At 31.6% G+C, this 27194-nt stretch overlaps 1 protein-coding gene across 2 annotated transcripts in view; it reads right to left on the reverse strand.

Moving 5' to 3' along the window:
* Window positions 1–4652: 4652 nt before the first annotated feature.
* Window positions 4653–27194, reverse strand: part of LOC113514516 (uncharacterized) — a 50842-nt gene continuing 28300 nt past the window's right edge. For both annotated transcript variants that reach the window (XM_026898606.3, XM_052896895.1), the window contains 9 exons: window positions 19191–19406; window positions 18340–18593; window positions 17652–17779; window positions 16968–17068; window positions 16474–16585; window positions 15526–15607; window positions 12895–13050; window positions 11381–11553; window positions 4653–8068 (listed from right to left, as the gene is read on the reverse strand). In XM_026898606.3, the coding sequence (XP_026754407.2) occupies window positions 7924–8068; window positions 11381–11553; window positions 12895–13050; window positions 15526–15607; window positions 16474–16585; window positions 16968–17068; window positions 17652–17779; window positions 18340–18593; window positions 19191–19406 (1367 nt within the window). In that variant the 3' untranslated portion in view covers window positions 4653–7923. The remainder of the gene's footprint in view (window positions 8069–11380; window positions 11554–12894; window positions 13051–15525; window positions 15608–16473; window positions 16586–16967; window positions 17069–17651; window positions 17780–18339; window positions 18594–19190; window positions 19407–27194) is intronic.

Below are 27194 nucleotides of genomic sequence, written 5' to 3' on the forward strand. Positions count from 1 at the left end.
GTAAATAATGGCTTTATAATCGTTTACATTTGACTTAAGCACACAATAAAAATGTTGCCAGTCCAATACAAAATTACCCAAGTGAGAAAAAATTATTATAAAGGTACCTAATTGTCTCTTTTTTATTGTTCTGCCTCACGTTGTATTGTTATTTGAGATTGGCTTTTTCAAATATTTTCAGGTCATCTTGTTCTCTTAAACTATGGGATTCTAGCGGGTATAAAACTTAACGCTGTGAAATTATGATCTTATATAGAACATTTGTCCTTCTACGTTTGCTATGGAAGATCATACAAAAGATTTGTCAAAAAAATATAAAGTACCCTACTGAAATGTATATATAATAGAAAAATATCATTTTACAAAATAAAATGCAAATACCGTGATTTAGAATTTAAATGAAGTCTTGATATTATTCCCAACAATAAGGCTAAAAAGTAATATAAGGTAACATTGATATGTCTAAACAAATATTTACTGTTCAGAAATACCACCATTGGAATTACAAAATAAGCAGCGCTGGACGTTGGTTGGATGTAATGGTAACAACAAAGTTTTGTCGACATTTTTAACCGATTTCAAATAGGGAGATTTAGGGTTAATCTTACGATATAAAGGTATTGAAAACATGTTTATAAATCTTACTACAAAATAGCTTTTAACATCTGTTTATGTTTAAATAAAAAAGTTTACAAAATATTATTATTATTATAAATAAAATTCTATTTATACAAAGTCTACACGTATTTAGTCCTCATAAATAGCAACGCATAGGACGTATCATGGGCGAAATAGTATACTCTGTTATGTCTAAGGTATTCTTCATATCTATAGGCGATGATACTACTTTTCATCAGGTGGGCTGTCAACTTGTTTGCCATTCTAAGTTGCATAAAAAAAAAGATATTTAAGGAGAATTTAGATAAGGGGTCTTTATAAAAGCAGTTGGAGACAATAATTTTTAGAAATGTCTGTCTGTAGATTTGTTCCGGCATTACGTAAAAACCATTGCACCAAATTGGACGTGGTTTTGACAGTTGTTTACCTAAAGGTTTAACTTAAAAACTGGTAAATTTTTTACCTTTATACGCCATCTAAAAGAGACCTATTTCATTGGTTTTTCATGCTTCTAAAATCCATGCGTACGAAGTAGTGGCGAAAAAATTAGTCAAAAACGAAAAGGTGTTTAAAGTATCAATTCTTGGGTGTGTGTCTTCCTTCACAGTAAAAAAAAATGTTTAAGAGGATACATACAAAAAAGAAAAAGAGGTAAATAGGTTATTTAGTCTAAATGAATTATTAAATGTATATCCGCTGTACATAATGTAGTCACGTTCATAACTATAATTGGTGTCCTAATAAGGATGTATATTATACCCACTGTATAATAATAATATTATACTTTCACTAATCAAAATTGGTATTCGGCTGATACCCAGTTTTTTTTTTATAATATAGGGATAACTGGGCATGCAGTTCACCTGACAGTATTCCGAGTTATTTCAAATTGAAATTATATCCTTTTATTAAATTTCATTTAATTCCAAAACTAAGACACTAATATTATAAACAGTAGAGATTATATTATTATTTTGTAATTGATAAACTCAAAAACTATTCAATCAATATTAAAAATTCTTTCACTTATAAAAAGCTATATTATCGTCTATTAAAAAGCTATATTTTCGAAAAGTATACTTTTTTAGGCGATGAGATGTATAACCGGCGAAGAAAAGATGATGAATGTGGAAGAAGCGAAAGAGGTTTGTTTGAATCGAAGCATTTGGCGTTCCATTGTTTCTGCCTACCCTAATAGGAGACAGGCGTGACAGATATGTATGTATGTATGTTTATCCTACCTGTGTGAAGCTGAGCTGAATCGCTAGTGTTTAATAAGAACAAAAATCTATCAATAACCTGTCTTATAGATTCATCATCTTTATTTATTTATTCTTTATTGTACACAAAAAATTATAACATATATATAAAATAAAGATGTACAACAGGCGAGCTTAACTCTGTAATAGTTCTCTTCCAGCAAACCCTGAGTGGAAAGGAGCATTAATTTCTAGCGGGCAGTATGCGTACAATAATAGAAGGAAACATTATAAATTATTCTATTAAAAAATTATAAATTATGTTGATATATATAAGTAATTCATACAATTAAAATCAAAATACATACATATCTGTATACAGTAATACATATACATATATCTTTCTAGCCTTATCCCAATTATTATTTGGGGTCGGTGTAATCTAATATTTTTATTATAGACTACTAAATAAAATTTTTTAATGAATGATAAGGATATAGTAAACCTGCCTGTGCTGTCAGCGTACACTGATACCAGCACTAGATTGAAGTATGTTTCTGTCAGATTTGTTTTCATAATGTAGGGGGTAAACGAGCATGCAGCTCATCTGATAGTGATTACTGCCGCCCTACATGCATAAATATACTTGGGACATATAATGCGGTACAGCAAAATAGTCTTCTGCAGCTTATAATACAGAGAAAGATCTAAGGTTGGTGAAGACCAGGCAGACGCCGATCCTCCTGGTTAAAGAAATCTAAGCTAGTAGTTCAAAATGAGCATCAGGACGCTTTTCAGGATGGCGGTGGTCAAAGTATGATAAGACGCCTTAAGAAAAGAAGAAACAAAAAATTGCGAGCCTTTTAAGAAGGAATAGCTCTACATATCTAGACTTTTATCATTTCTGGAATAATTCTAAGGTTATGGAGAAGTGTTTTTTTTTTAATGGGTGATAATGGAATGGTAACCCTGCTGTGCTATCGGTGTACGCTGGCGGGGCACCAGTGAGGAATGATAGGTGATGATGTAAGCAGATCAGTTTGCCCATCGTGACGAATTCTACTAGAATTAATCACGATAGTTTTCAGGGGGAAACACGCGGAGGTCGACCTGATAGAGTCAGTTAAACCCCATTACTAATAATCCCTTTCCCCTTTTTATGCGTGAAAATGGCATGGTTCTCCGCCTGCGCTATCGGTATACACTGGCGGGGTACCAGTGAGCGGATGATAGGTGACGATGAAAAGGCAGATCATTTGCCCATCGTGACGAATTCAATGATAAATTAACCACGATAGTTTCCAGGAGGAACCACGCGGAAGTCGACCTGATAGAGTCAGTTAAACCTCATTACTAATAATCCCTTTCCCCCTCTAGTGGAGGGTTAGGTTAGTAGTAATAAATACATTAAAATAAATAAGTTTTTAATTAAGCCTTAATTTCATTACTCATCGTTACAAAATTTTTAAGAATTAACAATGACTGTTTTCAGAGGAATAGCGTGGAGGTTAACCTGATACAGTATATGGGCAAATAACGAAGCCGTTAGACTCCATTAGGTACTAACAGTCAAACACTTTCTAGGCTAATAAATCCTCTGATCTGTGCTCGGTAGAACGTTGAGTGAATGAGTTGGTGTATGGTTTTTTTTTGATGGGTGAAAATGGTATGGTAACCCCGCCTGCGCTAACGGAATACGCTGGCGGAGCACCAGTAAAGGGTGACAGATGAGATGAAAACAGACCTGTTAGCCCATCATGATGAATTCATCAGGAATTAACCATAATAGTTTCCAGGGAGAACCGCAAGGAAGTCGACCTGGTTGGGTATATTGCTAACAATGGGATTCTCAGTCTCCATTACTAACAATTCCTTTCCCCCCTGGTGTATGGGTAAATGAGTTAGTATGTTTGTATGTGTATCCAATATTCCAAATTAAATCGGGATCAGGTCCACCTTCATTTGAAACTATTGGGTCAACAGACTTGACTTTATCTTCACTTATCATCCTTCATTGGTACCCCACCAACATAAACCTATAGCGCGGACCCCTGCCTACTAATAACTCCCTACTAGTAAATTTTATCAATTCAATTTATTAATAAAAAAAAGCTATGGTAAATTAAGGGTACGTTAGCCAGACGGTATATAGTTTCATTCGAGTTTACTTTACATCAATTTTGTCATTTTTGAGTGTAAAATATTTTTCTACGAGCATTTACTATGTGTATTCGAATGGCATAGTAGTATGCTAAGCAACGTTTCCAACGTTCCTAACGCCTAAATTGTCGCGTATAGGGCCATTTTAATCAAAAGAGTTTCAAATGAGCTCCCCGCCGAAGGTTTCAGGCATTCATAGGCTATAGAGTTATAATACTCTAGTCCATAGGAATGTTTTTTCTTAAAAATTACAGGGTACAGAGAAATAACATCTGAGTCCTCAGGAATGGCAACGCATCTATCATGGGCGAAATAGTATTCTGTTATGTCCATGGTACTGCTCATGTCTATAGGCGACGGTTACCACTTTCCATCAGGCTACAGAGGAATAACAGCTTGTTTGCCATTCTAAGTTGTATAAAAAAAAGAATGGCAACACATGAATAACGACACAGTATGTTATGTCTATTGTATTGTTCATGTCTTCAAATGACGGTTACCACTTTCCATCAGGTGGGCCATAAGCTCGTTTGCCTAAGCTACATAAAAAAGCCTACAGTGACCGTTCATCATCAGATATCAGACTATATACTTGTTTGCTACCTTAGTGGTGTAAAAATATCGAAAAGGTACTAATAAAAAATATATTAATCAACAAACAATTTTATTATAAAACATTACAACTGACATGTTTGTTGCAGTCATGGAAAATTGAAATGCACGATACGAGTACCTTAGTAAAAATAAATAAGTTACAATTCTAACGTCCTAGTGACTGGATGGTACTAATTCTACGTACCTAAATAATAATAATAAATTATTATAATAAATAATTACAATAAATCATATAAACCAATCTTGACTTACTTCGAGAGATTCATGGAGAATCATATACAATGATAGTTATAAAAAGAGACTCTCTTATGGCAATTTTGCATGACCAGTAATCCGTAAAGTGGACAGTTCAATCGTACCATAAAATAAATGCATAGTCAGGAAAAAAGGCAATAAATTCAGATTTCCAAATTATTTGTATGCCTTTGGAAATGAGTATATTGAGTTCAACTAGATTAACATTAGGATTGAACGCATATCATAAAAAATTTAAATAAGCAAATGCAACGATATATGTGCGTTAGTTAAAATCCTTTTAAATCTATGTCTATGATGTCAAACCTTGATTATATAGATAGAGTATCTCCATACAAATGCTTGGAAAAGCGGGTTAACTTTTTCATACAATTTTGCGTGACAAATAGTTATGTTTTCTTTATAACTTCTATATTTCTTTTGTTTTATAATTTTGCATCTTTTTAGTGCGTACATATATATACTCATTTTATTTATTAAATGATTAATACCATATATAGATACATCAAGATACATTATGTGTGTAAGTATTATAGATCACTGAAGAAAAAACAAGTCAGCAGCATTTGGAAATTAGATGACAAAAAGTTGACCAGTTTTTGAAACTCGATGCTCTATCTATATAATCTAAGTATAGAACATACATCAAAGCAATGGTCACCATTTTTCATTTTTCATTATGTAGCATAACTTGTTTGTCATTTCTAGTAGTAGAACATGCGTACAATCAAAGTAAGCGCATTCTTATTACTTTTCAATAAATGTTTGTTATATGTTCTTCTCTATAAGTTTATTATAATGCCCCTTACTTATTAAAATCGTGCTATTCGATTAATTATTAATTAATTTAGAATTAAATTTTAATTTATATAAAATAATGACTTTACACATGAATTAGTCACGGAATATATTAATTTACTTAAGAGAGAAATATAGTATCTGTCCAGTTTATTAGACTATCAATGCTTAATAACAAAATTTATAATTTGTATATTATTAAATTGTGTTACTAATCTAGGCATACCACTATAATGAAATACCCAAACCACACTTATAATAATATCTACCACTTCGGTGTACAATAATTAATTAAAAAATATATACACGGACATTTTATGTCGAAAGCCTCATAATGACACATATGTTGATGATCGATGGGATGGGGAGACAAACTAAATAGTTTCTTTTTTTTATAGCAGTTATAAGTAAGGGGATTATGATTTTTCACATAAATTGTGAATATTTTAAACGACGTTTATGATTTCCACAATTCATTAACAATGCAAAATTTAAATATTATTTGACAATTATATAAGTATAATTATGACCAAGTACTTGTTGTTGACTAAAATTATATTAAATTAACATAGAGAGTTTTAAAAAAATTTACTGGTTATAATTGTTTTCAATTTCCAATGTCTCGTAAACTGGGCTTGGTTTAAGTTTTAGATTTTAAAACTAAAGTTTTAAATATCTTAAAACTAATTATTATTTATTATATAATATAAATTAGATATGACAACAATTTATCTTATTGCTAGAAAATAAATAATCAATATTTCTCTATTACTGCTAAGTTTTGGACATAGCTGCAAATAAATAAATAATTTTCTAAATGCAATAAGAAACTCTTATAGAGTTATTATTATTATCATTTACATAATTCTCTTTAATAATTAAATAAATTTAAAATTTATACTTAATTATCTATACATTTATATATTTTTTGATAACTTTTAATATGTGATGCTTAATTATTTTCAATATTGTATTTTATTATATAAGATGTTGGTAATAAGTGTGTATACAAAATACAATAATGAAATCAAGTCTTGATAAAGAAAAAAATTAACGAAATGTCCAGAATCAAAAATTGTAAAATTTTATAAAATATTGAGCTCCCATACTAACTTAACAGTTGGACATACCGTGTTATTATGGGAGACTGGACATTTTTTCGATTCATGTTCCTTTGATTAATGTTAAGTTTCACTTGGTAGAATTATCTCTTAAAAGAATGATAACGATATTGATTCTATTTTTTAGAAGGGAGATTTTTGTATGACTCGAATAAGTACGTACCATTGCTTTACTTATTTATCTTTTGGCAGTGGCAGATTTACACATTTACCACAAGTAGGCTATTCAAACTTTACCGAATTCTATATTTTGGTACCCTATTTTACAATCATTTTAATAACAATTTATTTATCAATAAAACTGTAAGTCTAGTGCTAAACTAGACTTGCTGTTGCTTAAACCTGCTGCTCTAGGTTCCAATCTACGCAAACTGTTGGCAAATCCGCCACTAGCTTCGGGGGAAATAAGGATTACCCATTATTAAAATGGGCTATAAAAGATTCATTGCTAACAATAACTGATAAAAAAATCAGATCAACTTTCATATGGTTATTCCGAGAAATCATCGTGGTTAATTCTTGTGGAATCATTGCGATAGACTAACTAACCTGTTTTAATCTTCACCTATTATCTCTCACTGGTGTGCTGCCAGCATATACGGATAGTGCAGGCGAAGTTACTATTCCATTTTCATTGATTAAAAATACTGCATCAGCAATGGACGGAAATATAACAATATATTGCGTATTGTGCTGTAGTCCAGGATAGTTAAAAATATTTTTGTCTTTCCCGCCAAAACAAGAGAGGACAATGTTTTGTCCTAAGTGATGTTTCACTTAGTACATTCTTTAGCGGTACTGTGTATGTTGTTTTAGTATTTTTACATCTATAGACGGTGATTACAACTTTGAGTTCATGTTTTACATGTATATTCATTTGTTCCAGTCACATATGCGTAATGTTTAGTGTAAATTAGCATGTCGATACTAAACAGAAATATTTCGATTTATCATGTTCCCAACCTTTTCCCAATTATTTGGGATCGCCGTAATATGTTTTTATTCATATTAAACACAAGGTGTGTCGGTTATTGATTCCACGACCTGACACTGACACTGACGTTAACTCTGTTTGGGAATTATTATGGAATTATTTCGATTAAAAAAGAAATGTTGAGAAAGCAAGTCGATTGCAGGTCTATCGGTAAATTATAAGTTTATTTTTTATTATAATCTATACTGCAATTTGGGTATAAAGCTATACAGTTTTTCTGCTCTTGCCCATCTCTGGCCGCTTGGACGTATCTGTAGTAATGAAGAGCCATCTTGCTGTCTGCAGGTGGGACAAGCTCGCTGGAATCCCTACAAGAAATAAAAAAAATTTAATGTAATTAATATTAATTATATAATTAATGCCATCAGGCATTAAGTCCACCCTATAGATGTATTTTAATGTGTGCAAAAGTATACATAAATAAATAAATTTGTACAAACTTCAAATGTAAAATGAATGTCTACCTGTTAGCTTTATTTGTCTTTTATTACATTTCCATTTTTTTATTTTTATTTTATTTATTCATAAACAATAATTTGTATTTGAATACCATACTAAGTAAAATAAAATACTACTTTGAAAAATAAATGAAATTAAGTACAAATACAATGTTTTTAATAGCATTTCTACAAATTATTTCAACAAAATTTTCAATAGCATTTCTAATTATTTCGAAATATGTTTCTTAAAACCTAAAAGTAACATTATTTCTTAAATTGTACACACAATTGTAACATTGTAGGTATGATTTATCAATTGCTAAAGACAATTCACAGGACGAATAGACAGATTAAAAAATAAATAGTACCGAGTAAGTAAATTTCCGTGTAATTCCAGCCTAGAAAGGACCACCCCTTCCTTTTCTGTGGATGTCGTAAGAGGCTACTAATGCAACATAATGGTCGAGGGATGGGCAGCAACGCCCCTCTTAAAACATCATCAAAGTCTAATTGCGGTTGCCAACCCGCGTGCCAAACGTGGCAACTACTGGCAAATCCCAATAGGAGAAGGCCTATGATCAGCAGTGGACAGTTAACGGTTGATATAATGATGTTGAAATACTAAACATCAATTCCGTATGTAAAAAGTAAGATGGTAAATTGTATGAACGATGTCACCAATTACACAAATTACATACAATTATTCCTAGTACTAAGCGACAGCAGTCATCAAAATTGAATGAGAATATTCGTGTAATGAGTTTATTTATCGATTATTTATTATAACACAATAAGTTCAATAGTTATTTAGAAATGCCGCCGCGTCAGTCAACCGAGTGAAAGTGTTAACATTAATACTGATTACCAGGCGATAATAAATCGAATAGAGGTATTCGATAGCTCATTTCAATACCATAATAATAAACTTGTAGGTTAGTGAAATTTTCCGATGTATTATGATTGCTTAGTAGTTTTTATCCGAATATTTAAGTGACATCTAAAAGAACAAGCGTCACATTTTTTTTTCTGATAATAATTTTCATGCTTACAAACGATAGGGTTTACTATGTGTGAGTGAAAGGTCTGTAAGAAATACTGTGTCTTTAGACAGCTAATGTAATTATAAATATATATATACAAATCAGAAAGACGAAAAAAGAAGCGAACGAACAAAATCTAACAATGATTTAACAGTGTAATATATCTTCAACATAATAATCGAGTATTCTATTCGTAATTCTGACATTTCCCTAAAGTTGACTGTGAAAGAATGCTTTTAGCATTAAGTTCATCTTGTACATATACATGTATTAATAAATAAATAGAATATACCCGTAATACAGATGTGGACCCACTAATTATGTATTAAAACATCATTCGGCTCAAAGTCACCAACCGTGAAGAAAATTACTGCTAACACGGTTTGCGAATATAATGATAGTGCGCACGTGAGCTTCCAACCACTGTATGCATTAGTTTTTGTGTTGTATGTGTTTATTCGGAATGTTCACTATTATACTATGATTGATGCCTTGGTAATTACAATCCTATTCATCCATAGGTGAGAGTAATTATTACTCTCTTTGCTTCATTAATCTTGATGCATGAAAAAGGCATTGACAATCTATAATAGAGATGCAATTGGTGCTTTTGCTATTATATACTAATAAACATGTTCTCATAGTTTGTTAAAATAGTTTATTAATTTGTACAACTATTGTACAGGCATTTAATTGCTATTTATTGTAATAAATTAAAATAAGAGGTTATATAATTAATGAAAAAAAAGAATGTGGAAAATGTATTTAAATTTAATATATTTATATTAATAAAAATTTGCACACTGACATTTAGAGCAGAATGTATACGAGATATGAAAATCTCTTTCATCTAAAAATTACCTATAATGTAAAAAAAAAAAGTGTTATAATTATGTGGACAATTAACGTTTGTAATGCGTCCTACATAGTCGATAGAGAATACTCACACGGACAAGATATCTAAACTGTTGAGTGTAACAATTCGATCGAATTGAGGGATTCACATAATATGTGATTTTATAATTTGTTTTAATACAGCTTAAAGAGTATATAAACATAAAATTGCTCACTAATTAAATAAAAGATTAATTAATTAAACATAAACGATTAAGGTTGTCTGGAAGAGATTGCTTAGCAATAAGACCGCCTTTTGTACTACACTAGACGTATTGAAAATTGTTTAACAAATCATGTTATGTTGGTGCAATAAAGTGTTAAATAAATAAATAAATAATACGAAGCTTCGAGCAACGATCTACCAATTTGTTTATTTTTATTTTAAGTGTTGGCAGTTGCACGCATACTAATTAAAGTAAAATTAAATTAAATAATTCTAATCAGCTATCAATATAAATGGATTCGGCCATTAGATAGTCTGATGATGTCGAATAATAGTGAAATAAAAAAAATATTAAATAACTTTAATTTGTTACTTTACTAACTTCATTTTGAGTGAGTATCAATAATAATTAAAAAAAAAAAAAAAACTTAGTTACCTTTCTATTAAGTTTTGTTGAAACAAACTATACATACATACTAACTCATCTTCCGATGGACTGATCCCATGGCTGTCGTAAGAGGTGACTAAAAGAACTTTAAAAGACCTAAAGGTCTAGAGACAAGCAGCGGCCCTCTTAAAACATCACCAAAGCCTAACTGCGGTTGCCAACCCGCCTGCGAAGCATGGCAACTACTAGTCAAACTCACCTTATGGGAGGGGCTTATGTCCAGCAACCAGTAAATGGCTGATATGATAATGATGAAGTTTTAAGAAGTACTTCTTCGACATAGTGGGCAAACTGACCTAACTTTATCATCACTTTTCATATCTCACTGTGCCCTGCCAGTGTCAACCAATAGCACAGGCGAATTTCTATTATATCATAATTAGAATTTTATAATTTAATTAAACTTTATTATACAAAAACAATACAACAATAAATTAAAGTTAATATAAAATTCCTTAAATACTAATACTAATTATAAGTAATCCCCCAACGCACCACACCGAGGCAGCGTACCCAAGATACTGGCAGCATTTTATTAAATTTGGGATAAAATATTGGAACGAATGAATGGAATAAAAAATACAACGCCAGTAGAAGAAATCGTGTAGTAAATAAATACATAAAATACATACTTGCTAAGTTCATTTGAGACTAGATTGCTGTATGGTGCATGACTGAATGGATCCCTGTAGAGTGCACAGACGGCTCTGTCCTTACAGCCAGGATCATGGGCGCCTATGGTGTTAAGGATCTTGTCGACTCGCTCCATCAGGGCCCCATAGAATTTCTCCGCTGCCTGAGTTTCCTGTAACGAAGAGTGCTATCTATTAATTTTTAGTTTTAATTTTAAAATTATCATAAAAACGGGATACAGTAGGCTAACTACTTAGTTAGGGGGGAAAGGGATTGTTAGTAATGGAGACTGCGAATCCCATTGCTAGCAATATACCCAACCAGGTCGACCTCCTCGCGGTTCCCCCTGGAAACTATCATGGTTAATTCCTGATGAATTAATTCATGATGGGCTAACTAACCTGTTTTCATTCTCATCTATCACCCTTCACTGGTGCTCCGCCAGCGTATCCCGTTAGCGCAGGCGGGGTTACCATACCATTTTCATCCATCGAAAAAAAAAACTACTTAGTTAAAACCATTTGACTTGATTTGATTTGAAATATAATTGCAGGGTTTCATAAAATAATATGCTCACGACTGTAGTTTAACTATATTTGTTGTGGTCGATGTAACATGTAACAAGCTCACACTTTAGCGAATATTCTCGCATTTGAATATACTGTGGTAGGCGAAACATATCATGTATCACCATCAAAAATATATAATACTATATTTTATTAAAATCAGTTCAGCTGTTTCATTTTAATTATATATAATATACCTACTTTAACAAAAAACTTTGTGTCTACATTTAACATTCGAACCCTTATTAAAATTAATTATTTTCTTAGTGTAGTTACATTGGGACGGCTGGAAGAGATCTCTTTCAGAGATAAGCCCTCTCTTCCTAACAAGTTGTTAAACTAATCTAACTGATTATATATATATATATATATATATATAAAATCAGTTTAACTGTTTCATATGTTAATATAGTATCTAATAAAACTATAAAATACTATTCATTGTAAAAATTTAGCAAACATAATTACTTTCACATTTATAATATCTACTATCACGAATGTTTTAAAATGCAAAATGGTTATTGTTCTCTTATTAAGGATCTTTATAAAACCTTAGAAATTATCATTCAATTATCTTTCTTTTTTATTATACTTAGAAAGTTTTTTATTTTACATACAATCTGATGGTCCTCTTAATGGAAAGTGGTAATCGTCACCTATTTACATTATCACAGTGTATTTTATAACGTCCATGGTGTTTATTTATATAAACATTGCTGTTCCTGAGAATTATGCCAAATTCCACCATTCAAAATCAAACACGGCCATGGGAGATAGATATTTAGTATATACAGCCTACATATTATAATGTGAATATATAATTGTATACTTTAAGTTACTAATACATAGCCAAATAAATCCATATATACATATAAATATACAAATATATAGATATATGTTTATGAAATTTTTAACAATAAAATTATCCTATTATTTAAGACACTTACCGGATCGGTTGCAGCTATGATCTGCTGCTGTTGTTTGACCAACTCAGTTTCTGTTTTCACACGATTCGATTCTGTTAATTTCGCTGCTGAAACGCGCAATAATTCGTCTCTGATCGGTGACGGAGGTGCTCTGGCTGCTAAGGATGCTGCACGGATCTGTATAATTGAGGAAGTGATTAGAAAAGGTAATAGGTTCTTATTCTTAAATAGAGTATATAAGAAGTAGGTAAAAGTAGATGTGTAAACTAATAGAAGACATAGTTTATGGGATAAGTTTCCTATCGAAGTTTGATCTAGAAACTAAATCATGGAGTTCTTTAAAAACCGTTTATAAAAATTTTTTAGGGTCGGCAATGCTGGAAGCGTCTACTAAGTTTGGTTACCGTTTGCCAATAAACGTACAGTATTTTAGACTTGTCATATATTAAAAAAAAAATATTACAATTTTATTTATCTTCGGCATACATATTCAGTTACTAATTATACAGTTATTAATAATATACATAGTTTATTGTTTATCATAGTATTTTTGCATCATATATCTTATACTTTATATACAAACTTCATAGATACTTTCTACGTTTTGATTCTCAAGGTTAACTGAAAGAAATCCCTTCAAGGCCTAAATTAAAAGTGAATGTGCAAAATAATTTGTATAAATAAATAAATAAGAACAATATTTAATCAAAATTAAACTGTGACCTGGCTAGATTTTAGAGGGTATGTTTATTTTATTTCAATATCGTTATGTCAGTGTTTTCATTTTGACTCTGTCTGATAAGACGGAAAGAAAGGCATTGTTACTTAACGCCTCAGGCGTCTAACTTATAAGACTATTATTGTTTTTTTTTTTATTAATCTATTGAGATAATGGCAAACAAGTATTGAGAAACAAGTACTTTAACAAACAAGTACACACTCAGTCAAGTTACATAGAAACCTCTTATATTAATAACGGCAGCGTAGTACTCAAGTAAGTAGTAATTCTTTACTATTTCATCACAATAGTTTAATTGTTTCTTCATACAAACTGCTAAGTTGTAATCAAGATCTATTTATTGCTCTCCATTCTCCATGATACATATTAAAGATAGTAGGGAGACTTTGTACAAAAGTCGATTGCTTGGGTACCTCTGCCCCATTCGTGTTTCAACCGTGAAGCAGTTGTGTTTGCATGGTTGTGTTTCGGTTTGAAGGGTGGGATATGGCGTGAATTTACAGGGTACAGAGGAATAACACCTGAGTCCTCAGGAATAGCAACGCATGAGGGGTATCATGGGCGAAATAGTATACTCTGTTATGTCCATAGTACTGCTCATGTCTATAGGCGACGGTTACCACTTTCCATCAGGTGGGCCGTCAGCTTGTTTGCCATTCTAAGTCGTATAAAAAAAAAGATAGTATAGCATTATAAGAGAGTAGTCTTATGAACGCTAAAATGTATTCGGTTCTGAATAATTTGTGGCGCTATGAATGAATGAATGAATGAAAACTTTATTGTTCCCTTCAAAGAACGATACAGATTATAAAGATTAACAATATGTATACAAATAAAATGAAAACTTAATTACATAAAAGCTAGATAAAGAGTGCAATAATGGGCTACCTTCTTCCAGTTAACCTTAGGCTGGAGAGGAATAATTAAAATTGTATCTGGTCGTAATAATTGGCTGGCTATAATCATTTTTATAATTTAGTACGATTTTGTACAAGCTTTTCCATGCGACTTCGTCTGCGTGAACGGAATATGTTCATTGACTGGGAAAGTAGCCTATGTCCTTCTTTGTCCTAAACAGCGATGTACGAGTATACCAAACTTCATGGTAATCGACCAAGCAGTTAAGGTGCTAAGTGGTATGAATATAGTCGTGATAAAACAATCTCACTTTCACATTTATCCTATTAGTGAAGATAATCCGCCGAGTTTAGTAGTCATCTCGCGCAGGTGTGACACGAGTCTCAAAAATGGGTCATCTTTTCGTCAGTTAATTGTCAAATTAGCCGACCTATTTTTTATCGGTGTTCTATAAACATACGCATACAATGTATGTTGACGTATTATTTAATAAATAAAATGAGTATTTATGCATTAAAAAGATACAGAAATTATAAGACAAATGAAATATAGAAGTTATAAAGGAATCTCTCATAACTATTTATTACGCAAAATTGTATGTAAAAGTTGACCTGCTTTTCTCGAAACATTTGTATGGAGACACTCTATCTATATAATCTAAGGCGTGACAGTAATAAATTTCTGCATTTTCATTGGTAAATTAATTGAAATTATTCGTATTGTGGAGCGGGTTATCAAACCCCTGGTCTTCTAGTTATTTTTTAATCTATAGAATTTAATAATATTTTGCATTATTGACATGTTTAATTAAGACGAACATATTTCTTTTTTTTTTAATATGAATGAATGAATTAGAGAATTATAAAATTAGTTAGTTACACTTCTGGTGCCAAGTAGCTACAGTTTTTTTTTGCTTCCCCAAATCCAAAAATTGTCTAGAACTAGAGGTTGCTTTAGCAATAAGACCGCCTTTTGTACTTCAGAAATTATATATATCTTTGTATTATTCTTTAAGTAATGTAATAAAGAGTAAATAAATAAATAAATTTTCTTACCAGAGCTTCCTTCTCAGCTTGTAATGGATCTTTTGCTTGTGTTTTCTTATTTCGAAAATACGGGTTCGGTGGTCCGACGGGCCTGTAATTATTTTTTTAAATAATTTAGACACAATAGATAGTGTAAGTAAGAGCCTGTTATTTATATATTTCAAGACGACCACCATCAATAATTCGAAATTTTCGCTAAATACTTATACCTACATTACGTACGTACAAGTATTTTCAATATCATGCTAATTAAAGAAAGTTACTTTAATGTGCTAAGTAAAATAACATTTTTATTTCTTTCAATCACAAAAATTTGAAAGAAATATTGTATATATTCTTTAAGTGTTTGTATGTGTTTGTGTGTGTTTGTTATTATATGTTATTATCGTTGTATTGTCATTGAATCACAAAAACTTAAAAAGTATTTTATGTGTTTCTAATTAGTACGTTTATCGTAATGAAAATTTTATAATCGCTTATTTTTTTACTTTCGTAATATTTATTTAAAACTTGACATCTGGTTGTTTAAAAAAAATATATATATACTCGCTACTATAATCAGAAATGAGGTAGTCAGTGGCGTTTATCCGTTGTTCCATTGTGGTGAAGGTAATATCCTAAATGTCCAGAAAAAATGTTCGGGCTCACTGTACTTGCATAAAAAAATTGATCATTAAAAATTTGTTACCCGCGGATTCGGGTGGATTTTGGAAATAGAAAAAACATTGAAATAAATCACTTCTTGATAAAAAAAACTGCATCCAATTTAGCGTAGTAGTTTTAGTAGTTTACTAAAACTGCTAATAGATATAAATCTACGATAGACACACGAAACTTTAAAAAATATCGTTTTGGCTCTTATTGCTCTTATCAAGACTCTTTATACAAGTTTTTCTAAAATATCTCTTATGTACGAGTACAATTATAGTATAGTTTTTATTGTATGTATATACATACCTTCCAGCGCCACTAGGCCCCAATCTTTGACCTGCAATTTGACCCGTATTCGGAGCTATTACAGTTGGAATTGCATTGCTTGATGCATATTCACCGACATTCGGTGATGGACCTGTCAACAGAATGAATATTAAAACATATGATTATCTAATACTACAACGTCGAGAGGTTTGTCGATCGAGAGAAGAGTCTTTGGCTAGGAAGGATCGGTCGATTCATGCCGGAACCTTGCCATAATGTTGTAAAAATTAAATTAAATTTATAAACACTATAACGATGGACTAAATGAGAATAAATTGGAGTGTTAAAAGGTAAGTTGATGTACAATAAAGAATTATAGAAAATGGAATAAATACTAAAAAATATTATAAATAAAAACGGGGTATGATGCAATCAAAGGGGGATACAGTTAAAATATTATGGTATGTTAAAATTTTTTTGCGTGTATTCGATTTTATTCAAATTCGATAAAAGATAATATAAAAACACATTACCTGGAGGCATTCCCAATCCCCAAGCATTGATGTCATGGAGATCATTCATGTGCGGTTTAAAATTGGATATGGCGTTGCGATGAATATCCGCTGCTAGATATCTAAAAATTAAGTAAAGTTATTTTAAACCTTATATAATTTACCTCAAGTTCAATTTGCAGTAGGTATTGATGATAAAATTATTTTTTTTAAATTATAAACATTTGAAATTCGAGATGTATTTTAAATATTTTATAATAATTTTAATAATAATTCACTCTAACACTTTCATTCATAAAAAGTTCAAAATATATGCAATAGCCCCTTTATTCATAAAAACTAAAACCTTCTACAAAACTATTTTAACTAATACAGTGTTTTGTCATTTTTGTTCATATTGAAAATTAATACAAAAGAAAGGGACAAAACAGTTCAACAGCTAAAATACGATTATGAGAGATTTTAAGTTTTTATAAACAAGGAGGGAATTCTATAGAATTCCTCGTTATTCATAATACATTATAGATTTATTTATTTATATTTTTTATTATTTTCTGTTGTATTGAATAAGGCATTTGATACGTTGTTTATTTTTATAAAATATATATTTATATAACACAAATTGAATTATATGAATAATACAAATTAATTCGTATGGAAATCTGATGAAGTTCTATTTCTATGTTTTTTTTTATTGATACTCACTCACTGCCAAGTCCAGGGCCTGATAACTCCCAATCTTGAGGGTAGTGATCTAAAGACGGAGGACCTTCTGCATGGGGTTTGAAAACCACTGTTGAAGCAGGATAAGTACCGTGACCATAGTGAGGATTCTGTAATGTTAGCTTTGTTTACTGACACATACATACATATATATATATATATATATATATATATATATATATATAGTTTTTGAAGAATGAGATTTAAAATTACTATTCTGAACTGGGTACAGAAATCTCAAGTTTTTAGAGATTTTTTAATAAGTATTTTCCTTCTTTTGGAAAATTTATTATTTATTTTTCCAAATTGAGAAGGTTCAAAGTATGAAGGTACAAAATTTATATTGTCGATTTAACACTTAACGGACGGGCCCCGTAGGTTTACATTTTGCCACCGCATCAAGGTGAATATTTTACAGCATGTCACACGTTTAAAAAATACTAAACGCTTTAATAAATATTGTTATAATTGATTTAATAAAATTTTATTGTAGTTACAGCGCTTTAAATGCATGCATGTTTGTTTAATTCATCTAAAAAAATCCCGAAAACCAGGAAAGTCAGCAGATTTAACCCGTCCATTAAGTGTTAAAATAAAATACCTATTTTGTGAAATATTACAAGTACTATTTAGATAATTATTATTTTTTAAAATAAACTTATTAACAAACCTTATGGTGATGTGTGATCAAATGATGATGATGGTGATATTTGGTTGTGTGATAATTCTGGTGGTACCATGAGCATAATTTGAAAATGTGACTCAATGCGGGGAACAAGAACAGTAGAAACTTGAGGAACATCTTCTTTGCAGTCGTCACACCGAAGATTATAGGCATCACGAAGACCAATTTCAAAGCGATCAGTTTCACAACTAACACTATTGCAATAGCTGCCATTACTAATTTCCTTTTAATGTATTTTTCTGAAAGAATTTCATGTTATCTTTATCTCTGAATAGAACTTAATGAAAATTTAATTAAACGAATGATCGACTCCACCGTAACCTCCCATCAAACTATTAAATTATTTTGTCACTTTCTTTCAAATTGGGAATTTAGTATAAAAGAAAGAGATAGATAAGTTCAATAGCTGAAATAGGTTTATGAGATTAAATTTTTCGATGTTTACTAATTTAATTTCGGGAGTAGTTCTGTGATAATTTCGACAAATTTCATTAAAGTCGATTGAGCATTTTTGGAGATTTTTTTTTGTGGTCGACGGTCTACCTAATGGAAAGTGATGACTATCGCCTATAGATATGAACGGTACTATAGACGTTACAGAGTATCTCCTATTATACCCTTCGTGTGTTGCTATTCCTGAGGACTTTTATTACCATATCCCTCCCTTTAAACCGAAACGCAGCCATAAACACACGACAGCATCACGCCAGAAACACGAATGGAACAGAAATACTCAAGCAGACGACAAATGAAGTATATAAAGTCTCCCTTTGAAAGATGAACGTGGATGAACAGCTGGAGACGGGAACTGAATAAATTAATATTTACAAACTTACTTATTTTGTGAAAAAATATTCTGCCATGTTCCACAGAGTTTCTAGGTTCCAAATCTATATGTACCAACGCTCCAGTTTTAGTCAAAGCTCTTGGTGATATCTTCAATGTAGCACCATGAAAGAAAAACTCAGGAAGTCTTAATTTCATGTCGTGGGTTGCCATAAATTTAACTCCTTTATCGTATAATGCATCCGTTATCTCTTCTAGAGGAGATTCTGAAAAAAAAAACATCAATATCAGTACTGAGTATATTTAATTACTAGTGTGATAGTTATGAGGTTTAAACATGGCAAACATGTGCAGTAATTTAATTCAATTTTTTATCGTAAAACGAACTTGTTATTTTTTTAACAAATACAAAAATAATGTATCTCGTCAACTGACTTCAAAAAGAAGGGCATTCTCAATTCGGTTGTATTTTATTTTATGTTTGTTACCTCACGACCGATTTGGAAAAGCTTTTTTTTATTATTTAAGATTATACTTACAGGTTTGTTCCATACAATTTCTATTAAAATCAGTTTAATAGTTTAGTTTTTAAATTAAAATAACTGGTTTTGTCAAAATTGAATTTTTTTTTGTAGAACACAATTTTGTATCCTTCAAATTATTTATTTATTTTAAAAGATACATCAACAATGTAAATACAGACATTAATTTTAATTGATATAACTACAGTAGGGCTTACATCTTGCATTTACACCAATTACAGATGTACAGAACATTTTCTTACGTCATCGATTAACATATTAACAAAACTGATACCAACAAAACAATAAAAAAAAACATGCAAGTGATGACATAAAAATACTTAACCCTTAGAATTATTAAAACAGTGCACACAGAATTAAAATTATTAGTTGTGGAAAAATTACGATAGCATATTTAATTATTAATGTAATAAAACTGCAAATAAACAATGACTGTACATGGAAGATATTTAAGAAAAAATAAGATGAGAAGTCTTAATAATACCGACAGAAATATATATATATATATATATATATATATATATATATATATATATATATTATTTTTATTTTATTTTGTCTTTCCGTGTGCTTGGTCCGGCATCACGCAAAAACTATTTCATCAAATTGGATGCGATTTTCATAGTTGCGTCCCAGAAGATCTAACATAAAATGTGGCGTAATACATAGAAGTAGTGTATTTCACTGGTTTTCCTTTCTGAAATTCACTGAAATTCACAATTACGAAGTAGCGGGCATAAAGGTAACTAAATAATAATTTTAAACTATTTGTTTTATAATAATTATAATAACATAACGACAACAAATGATGTATACCTTCTTGGATTTAATATCGTTTATTTCCTATTCCTTTTCCGTAAGCGTCGTAATAGTCGACTAAGGGAATTTAACGATTGAGGGATAGGCATCAGCGTCCCTCTTAAAACATCACTGAAGATTAACTGCGGTTGCCTACTCTCCTGCAAAACGTGGCAACTACTGGCAAAACCTCCGCCCCCGCCCCCGGGGGAGACCTATGTTCAACAGTGAAAAGATAACGCCAGATAATGATGATGATGTTTGCAATTCGATAATTATTAGAATTAAATAATATACATTTTTATCATTTCAAATGTTAGAGACAACCTGACTATAATTTTTCTGTATAATATTTTATATCACAATATATTTTATTTACAAGCGAAATTAACTTGTAACTTTAACTATATGTGTATCTTTATCAAGTCTACCCTTTTGAGGGTTTTGCCAGTAGTTGCTACGCTTGGCAGGCGGATTGGCAACCGAAATAAAGCTTTGAAGATGTATTAAGAGGGACGCTTCTGCCAATCCATCACCTTCCTCTAGTTGCCTCTTACGGTACCCACGCTAAAGGAAGGGATGGCTTATTTTATGCCGGAACTATAACGGTAACGTTCTATATGTATGTATATGTGTATATTTATTGTCAAACCATAATACTTGCTTCAATGTAATCTTTTTTATACTACGAAAGGTGTTCGTTTTCTCTCTCATTGTTAAATGGTTAAAAACTCACGTTCCGATTTCCGCATACATGATATTCGATTCATTTCTATTTTCTAATTACTATTACGAGACAATATAGTTCCTTTGTTACGGGAAATGATCGAAGAATTACGACAGAGTTTCACACGATTTCCTGGTTACAATGTTGCAAGATCGGGAATAGTGAAATTACTAGTGACATGAGAAGTGATTTACATTGGGAATAGTAGGTTAAATTGTGGAAATGCTTGTGTGAACAGGTGGATACAATGATAAAAAAATCATTACGTGGATGTGGCAGAAACTTAACAATTACAATGTTAAGTATCATCATAACATACTTGAAGAACATAACTAGAAATAACACAACTGGCTCGAAAGACAAATGATTGATCTGATTACACACGATGAAGACAAAATAATTATTCTTCTTTATCTTATTTACCAGAGGGAGACTATGTACAAAAGTCGATTGCTTGGGTATCTCTGTCCCATTCGTGTTTCAACCGTGAAGAAGTTGTGTTTGCATGGCTGTGTTTCGGTTTGAAGGCGTATATATGGCGTGAATTTACTGGGTACAGAGGAATAACACCTGAGTTCTCAGGAATGGCAACGCATGGGGGGTATTATGGGCGAAATAGTATACTCTGTTATGTCCATGGTACTGCTCATGTTACAACGACGGTTACCACTTTCCATCAGGTGGGCCGTCAGCTTGTTTGCCATTCTAAGTTATATAAAAAAAAATCGCATCAGTCGTTATTCTCCTGCTGCTGAATATGGACCTACTTCATAGACCATCATAAGAAATAGGGCCATTTCTTATGGCAGTTTAGCATGGGAAGATTTTGCCAGCAGATACCACGCTTGGCAGGCAGCTTGGTTTTTGGTAATGTTTTACGAGGGACGCTTCTGCTCGTCTTATGACCATTAAGTTCTCTTAATCGCTTCTTACGACACCCTCGAGAAAGGGATGACATATTCTATGCCGGGACCGCACGGCAAAATCTTATGCATATATTAAAATATATGCTTAACTCTATAGTATGGTCTCTATATAGAAATGGGATTAGTAGATCGTGAGGAATACACCTGTTTACAATGGTTAACTCCTATAGTAAGCTAGATGATCAGCGAGTAATATAGGCTATATATTTATTTTCTATCTCCTCAAAAAATCCAGGGCGGGTCACTAGTAATATATATATTGTTTCAATTTACTACTTAGTCATTATAAATGACAAATGAGATCAGCGTAACTGGCTATATCATTGCAAGAAGTGGTTTCTAGTGGCTCTTTACTCTTATCAAATATTTGTGAAGCTTAGTATGTAAATATTTGATTTGTGAAAGTTATTTATTAACACTCCACTGTGGCATTTAACATTACATTTAACAGTATTTTTGTATGCAGCTTAGAATGACAAACAAGCTGACGGCCCACCTGATGGAAAGCGGTTATCATGGCTTATATATATCAATAGTACATGAACAGAGTAGACTCTTGATACCCGCCCTTCATGTTTTGTTATTCTTGAGGACTAAGATTTTATACCTCCGTACCCAGTAACTTCACTGCTGTATACCACGAGGAGGTCAACTTGATAGTATACATTACTAGTAATGGGGCTACTAATTACTAACAACCCTTATCCTCCTCTCTCTCTTGCCAATATATACTGGTGGTGATACAGGTTTACCATTCCGTTTTCATCTCAAAAAAACCTAATACTGCACAGGGCTGGGGGGAAAGGGATTGTTAGTAATGGAGTTTGACATTGCTAGCAATGTGCCCTATCAGGTCGACCTCCACGTGGTTCCCCCTGGAAGCCATCGTGAACAATTCTTGTTGAATTCGTCATGATGGGCTAACTGACCTGCTTTATCCTCACCTATCATCCTTCACTGGTGCCCCGCCAGTGTATACCGATAGCGCAGGCGTGGTTATCATTTCATTATCATCCATTAAAAAAAATACTGCACAGGCCTGGGGGAAAGGGATTGTTAGCAAAGGAGTTTGACATTGCTAGCAATGTGCCCTATCAGGTCGACCTCCACGTGGTTCCCCCTGGAAGCCATCGTGAACAATTCTTGTTAAATTCGTCATGATGGGCTAACTGACCTGCTTTATCCTCCCCTATCATCCTTCACTAATGCCCGGTGTATACCAATAGCCCGGGTGGGGTTACCATTCCATTATCACCCATTAAAAAAAATACTGCACAGGTCATCGATAACGTCATTAAAATGCATGATTGTTGCTTCGTCATCATATTAGCTGTTATCTGTCCACTGTTGGACATAGGTCTCCTCCATTGGGGGATTTTTGCTACTAGATGCCACGCTTGGCAGCTACCCTTTTGAAGATGTTTAAAGAAGAACGCTGCTACACATTCCTCAATCATTAAGATCCTTTAGTCGCCTTTTGTTGCTTAATCAATGATAATGGTTACAAATTTTACCATAACTATGCTCAAACACGCCTTTTAAGGTTTCACGGTATTTAAGCAATCTTGTGGTTTGGGTAATGCACCAACAGACGAACACAATGTGGTTTATTGGAATGATGGTTTATGGACATTTAAACATGAATACAATAGTTATTTTCTTCAACTTTCAAATAACAAATCTGTAGCGGAAAATACTCGATACAATGCTATGTTGATGCTCTTTGATTCATGGGTGAAATTGTTTTTTTTTTTTTTTATTTAACAAACTTTTAAAATATTTGTAATGTTATAATTCATTATAAACTTCAACTGTACAACTATGTTTAAAAAATATAATTGTGTATTAATATTGTATTATATTTAATGTTTGTTATACCTATATGTTATAATGCAATAAGCTGTTGGTGTTCCTTAAATAAATAAATAAAAAATAAAAGAAAAAATATTAGTTTGTAAAGATATTAAGATATTTGAATGTTTGTTAATCAATCATACTTAAATGGCTAAATGTGGATAAAATTTCGTACATTTTTATGTATTGCGTATATATGCAATAAATAGGATACTTTATATATTAGTCACGCACACACGAAGTTTGTAAGCTGGTGTGCAATGGTAGAGAATAAATTCTTTCTTGTATCTACATTGATAACCAGTTTCAAAATTAATATTTTTAGCAACATGGTCCTTTTTTTTTCATAATAAATATCTCGTATTTAATTTACTTTTATTATTTGATCTTTTTTACGTTATCGGTTTACCCGAGAGAGACTTTGTACAAAAGTCGATTGCTTGGGTACCTCTGTCCCATTCGTGTTTCTACCGTGAAGTAACTGTGTGTGTTTCGGTTAGAAGGGTGGGATATGGCGTGAATTTACAGGGTACAAAGGAATAACATCTGAGTCCTCAGGAATGGTAACGCATGGGGAGTAACATGGGCGAAACAGTATACTCTGTTATGTCCGTGGTACTGCTTATGTCTATAGGCGAGGGTTACCACTTTCCATCAGGTGGGCCGTCAGCTTGTTTGCCTATTCTAAGTTGTATAAAAAATAAATCTGCTCTGTATAAATTACTTGTATCTACCATCTTCAGAATAACTACTTCTTGTCATTTTTAACTTTTTAAAGTTATTTTTTAGATTTATTCTTAGTAAGACAACTAATTAGAGAAGATATAACTTCGATTTAAACGAAGTGAATAAATTTTTAATAAATACTGCAATATAAGTTGTTTCTTGTATTTTTAGTACTAAAAAATTCAAATTGTTTATTTTTTAGTTGCATAGCCCTGACTTCTTCACATATTGTGTTCACACGAATTCAACGATTCGTCCATATCATCCATTCAATTATTTATGCTACTTTCGGATTACGTTGTTTTGTATTTACAAATTTTTTAATGATTGCATTATTATTGCACTTATGTTTATATACATGAACAACGGGAATTTTATGTACTTACTAAATTTGTCGTTTCCGACACGTCTCGTCACGTCTCGTCTGTGACGCAAAGTACCATACACCCTTAAAGAAGACTTCCGAATGAAGTCGAAACAATTGCCGGAAATGACAAGCATAGTACGTTTAGAAAATTCCCGTTGTACATATATAGGTATAGAGATATATATTTAGACACATTTCTAAAAAAACGAACATAACAAAATAATATTATTTTACCTGTGCCTTTATTCTATATTACACATCTGGTCTCTCTTAAATATATAGATATTAGATATTCATTTACAACTTTACTGCCAAACATTCTGATACATAATAAATAGATTTCTGTGTTTTTTTATGCAACTTTGAATGGCAAAAAAGCTGATGGCCCACCTGATGGAAAGTAGTAACCGTCGCCTATATACATGATCCATGGACATAACAGAGTATACTGTTTCGCCCATGATATCCCCCCATGTATTGTCATTCCTGAAGACTTAGGTGTTATTCCTCTGTACCCTGTAAATTCACTGTCATATCGCACTCTTCAAACTGAAACACAACCATGCAAACACGACTGCTTCACGGTAGAAACACGAAAGGGACAGAGGTGCCCAAGCAAACGACTTTTCCCTAATATTTATTGAGTAACCTTGTAACTCATGTTCGAACTCTCACACTATTCGCTTTCAACTTTCATTCGTATCACTTTTAGCGGATACGTATGTATAATATATTATATCTGCTGATTTTCCGGTGAAAGCAAAAGAAAACAAATTGTGATTTTACTAAAGGCAATCTTATTAGTTTGCTGTAAGGCTCATAGTTAGTTTACGGTCATTCGATCCCATTCAAGAATTTGTTTTGAACGTTTTATAATCTTGTGCAATCATTACAATGTTATTGTAATCTTTATTTCGAGGTCATAGAGCTTCTTTTTGATTGCATCACAGTTTTGTTATATTTTACAACGAATAGTGTTCACTTTTTAGTGTTTGCGATTAGTTTTTGTGTAAACTGCGAAACTATATGTATGTAGTTGCATATTTAAATGATATAAATATAACTTTATAATATAAATATAATTATATATATTTGAAACTACATTTATAGCGGGAACTGATAGAGTTTCAAACAATATTGACATTAAGTAATTTAAAGTTTATTACAACATAATTTAATGAAAATTTAAACAGGCGAATAATTGTTCCGGCGTCTGCTGATGTTCAATAGTAATATAAAAAAATTCGTTTAATTGATCGAGTGTATCGATTTGTTACTAATTTCATTTAGAGCGTGTTTCTGTTATAATTTTAATGAGAAATTATTATATTTTCACAAAGTTTTAATAATCTAAAAATTTAACCAAAGTATATGTTTATTAATTTAACAAAAACAACTTGTTCTGAAGCTGCTATTCTATAAATATATATACTTTAATATTATAAATATATATACTTTATTTTATTTAAATTATATTAATTACACACACACGTATGTATATATATAAATATGGTATTGTATATTAAATCATTTAATGTGTCCAATATAAATGATGTACAATACAAATTTTTTAATACAATACAATATGTTATTTATCATCACGGCAGGTTCTTTTCGGCGTAGATAAAGATAACTCAGTACCAAAGTACGCTATTCTTTTATATACATTTATTAATACAACAATTTCTATTAAAATAATTACGAACTTCATGTGTCTTTTCTTAATGGATGATAATGGAATGGTAACCTCATCCACGTTAACAGTATATACTGGCAATGTAACGGTGATTACGGGCAATGATGGGTGAGGATGAGAAGGCAGGATTTGAAATTGAGCACGATGGCTTACAGAATGAACCCAAGAACGTCAACTTTGTCGAATTGGACTGCTAGTATTCATTATTATTTATTATTACTAAAAATCCCTTTTTTTGGGAGGGCACTAACTGCATATGTCATAAAAAAGTTATTTTTTTTTAATTTGACTATCTTGATTAAGGAACTAATAATTCCTTTTTGGGAAGGGCTCCAACTGCTTATGTCATTTTTTTTTCATTTAAGAGTTTCCTCTTGTCGGTGCAACTAATTCATGCATCTTCTTCCAGCCAGCTCTA

Source organism: Galleria mellonella, unplaced genomic scaffold (assembly GCF_026898425.1).
Source record: "Galleria mellonella isolate WM207_F2 unplaced genomic scaffold, CSIRO_AGI_GalMel_v1 utg35, whole genome shotgun sequence".
In the NCBI taxonomy this organism is placed as follows: Eukaryota; Metazoa; Arthropoda; class Insecta; order Lepidoptera; family Pyralidae; genus Galleria; species Galleria mellonella.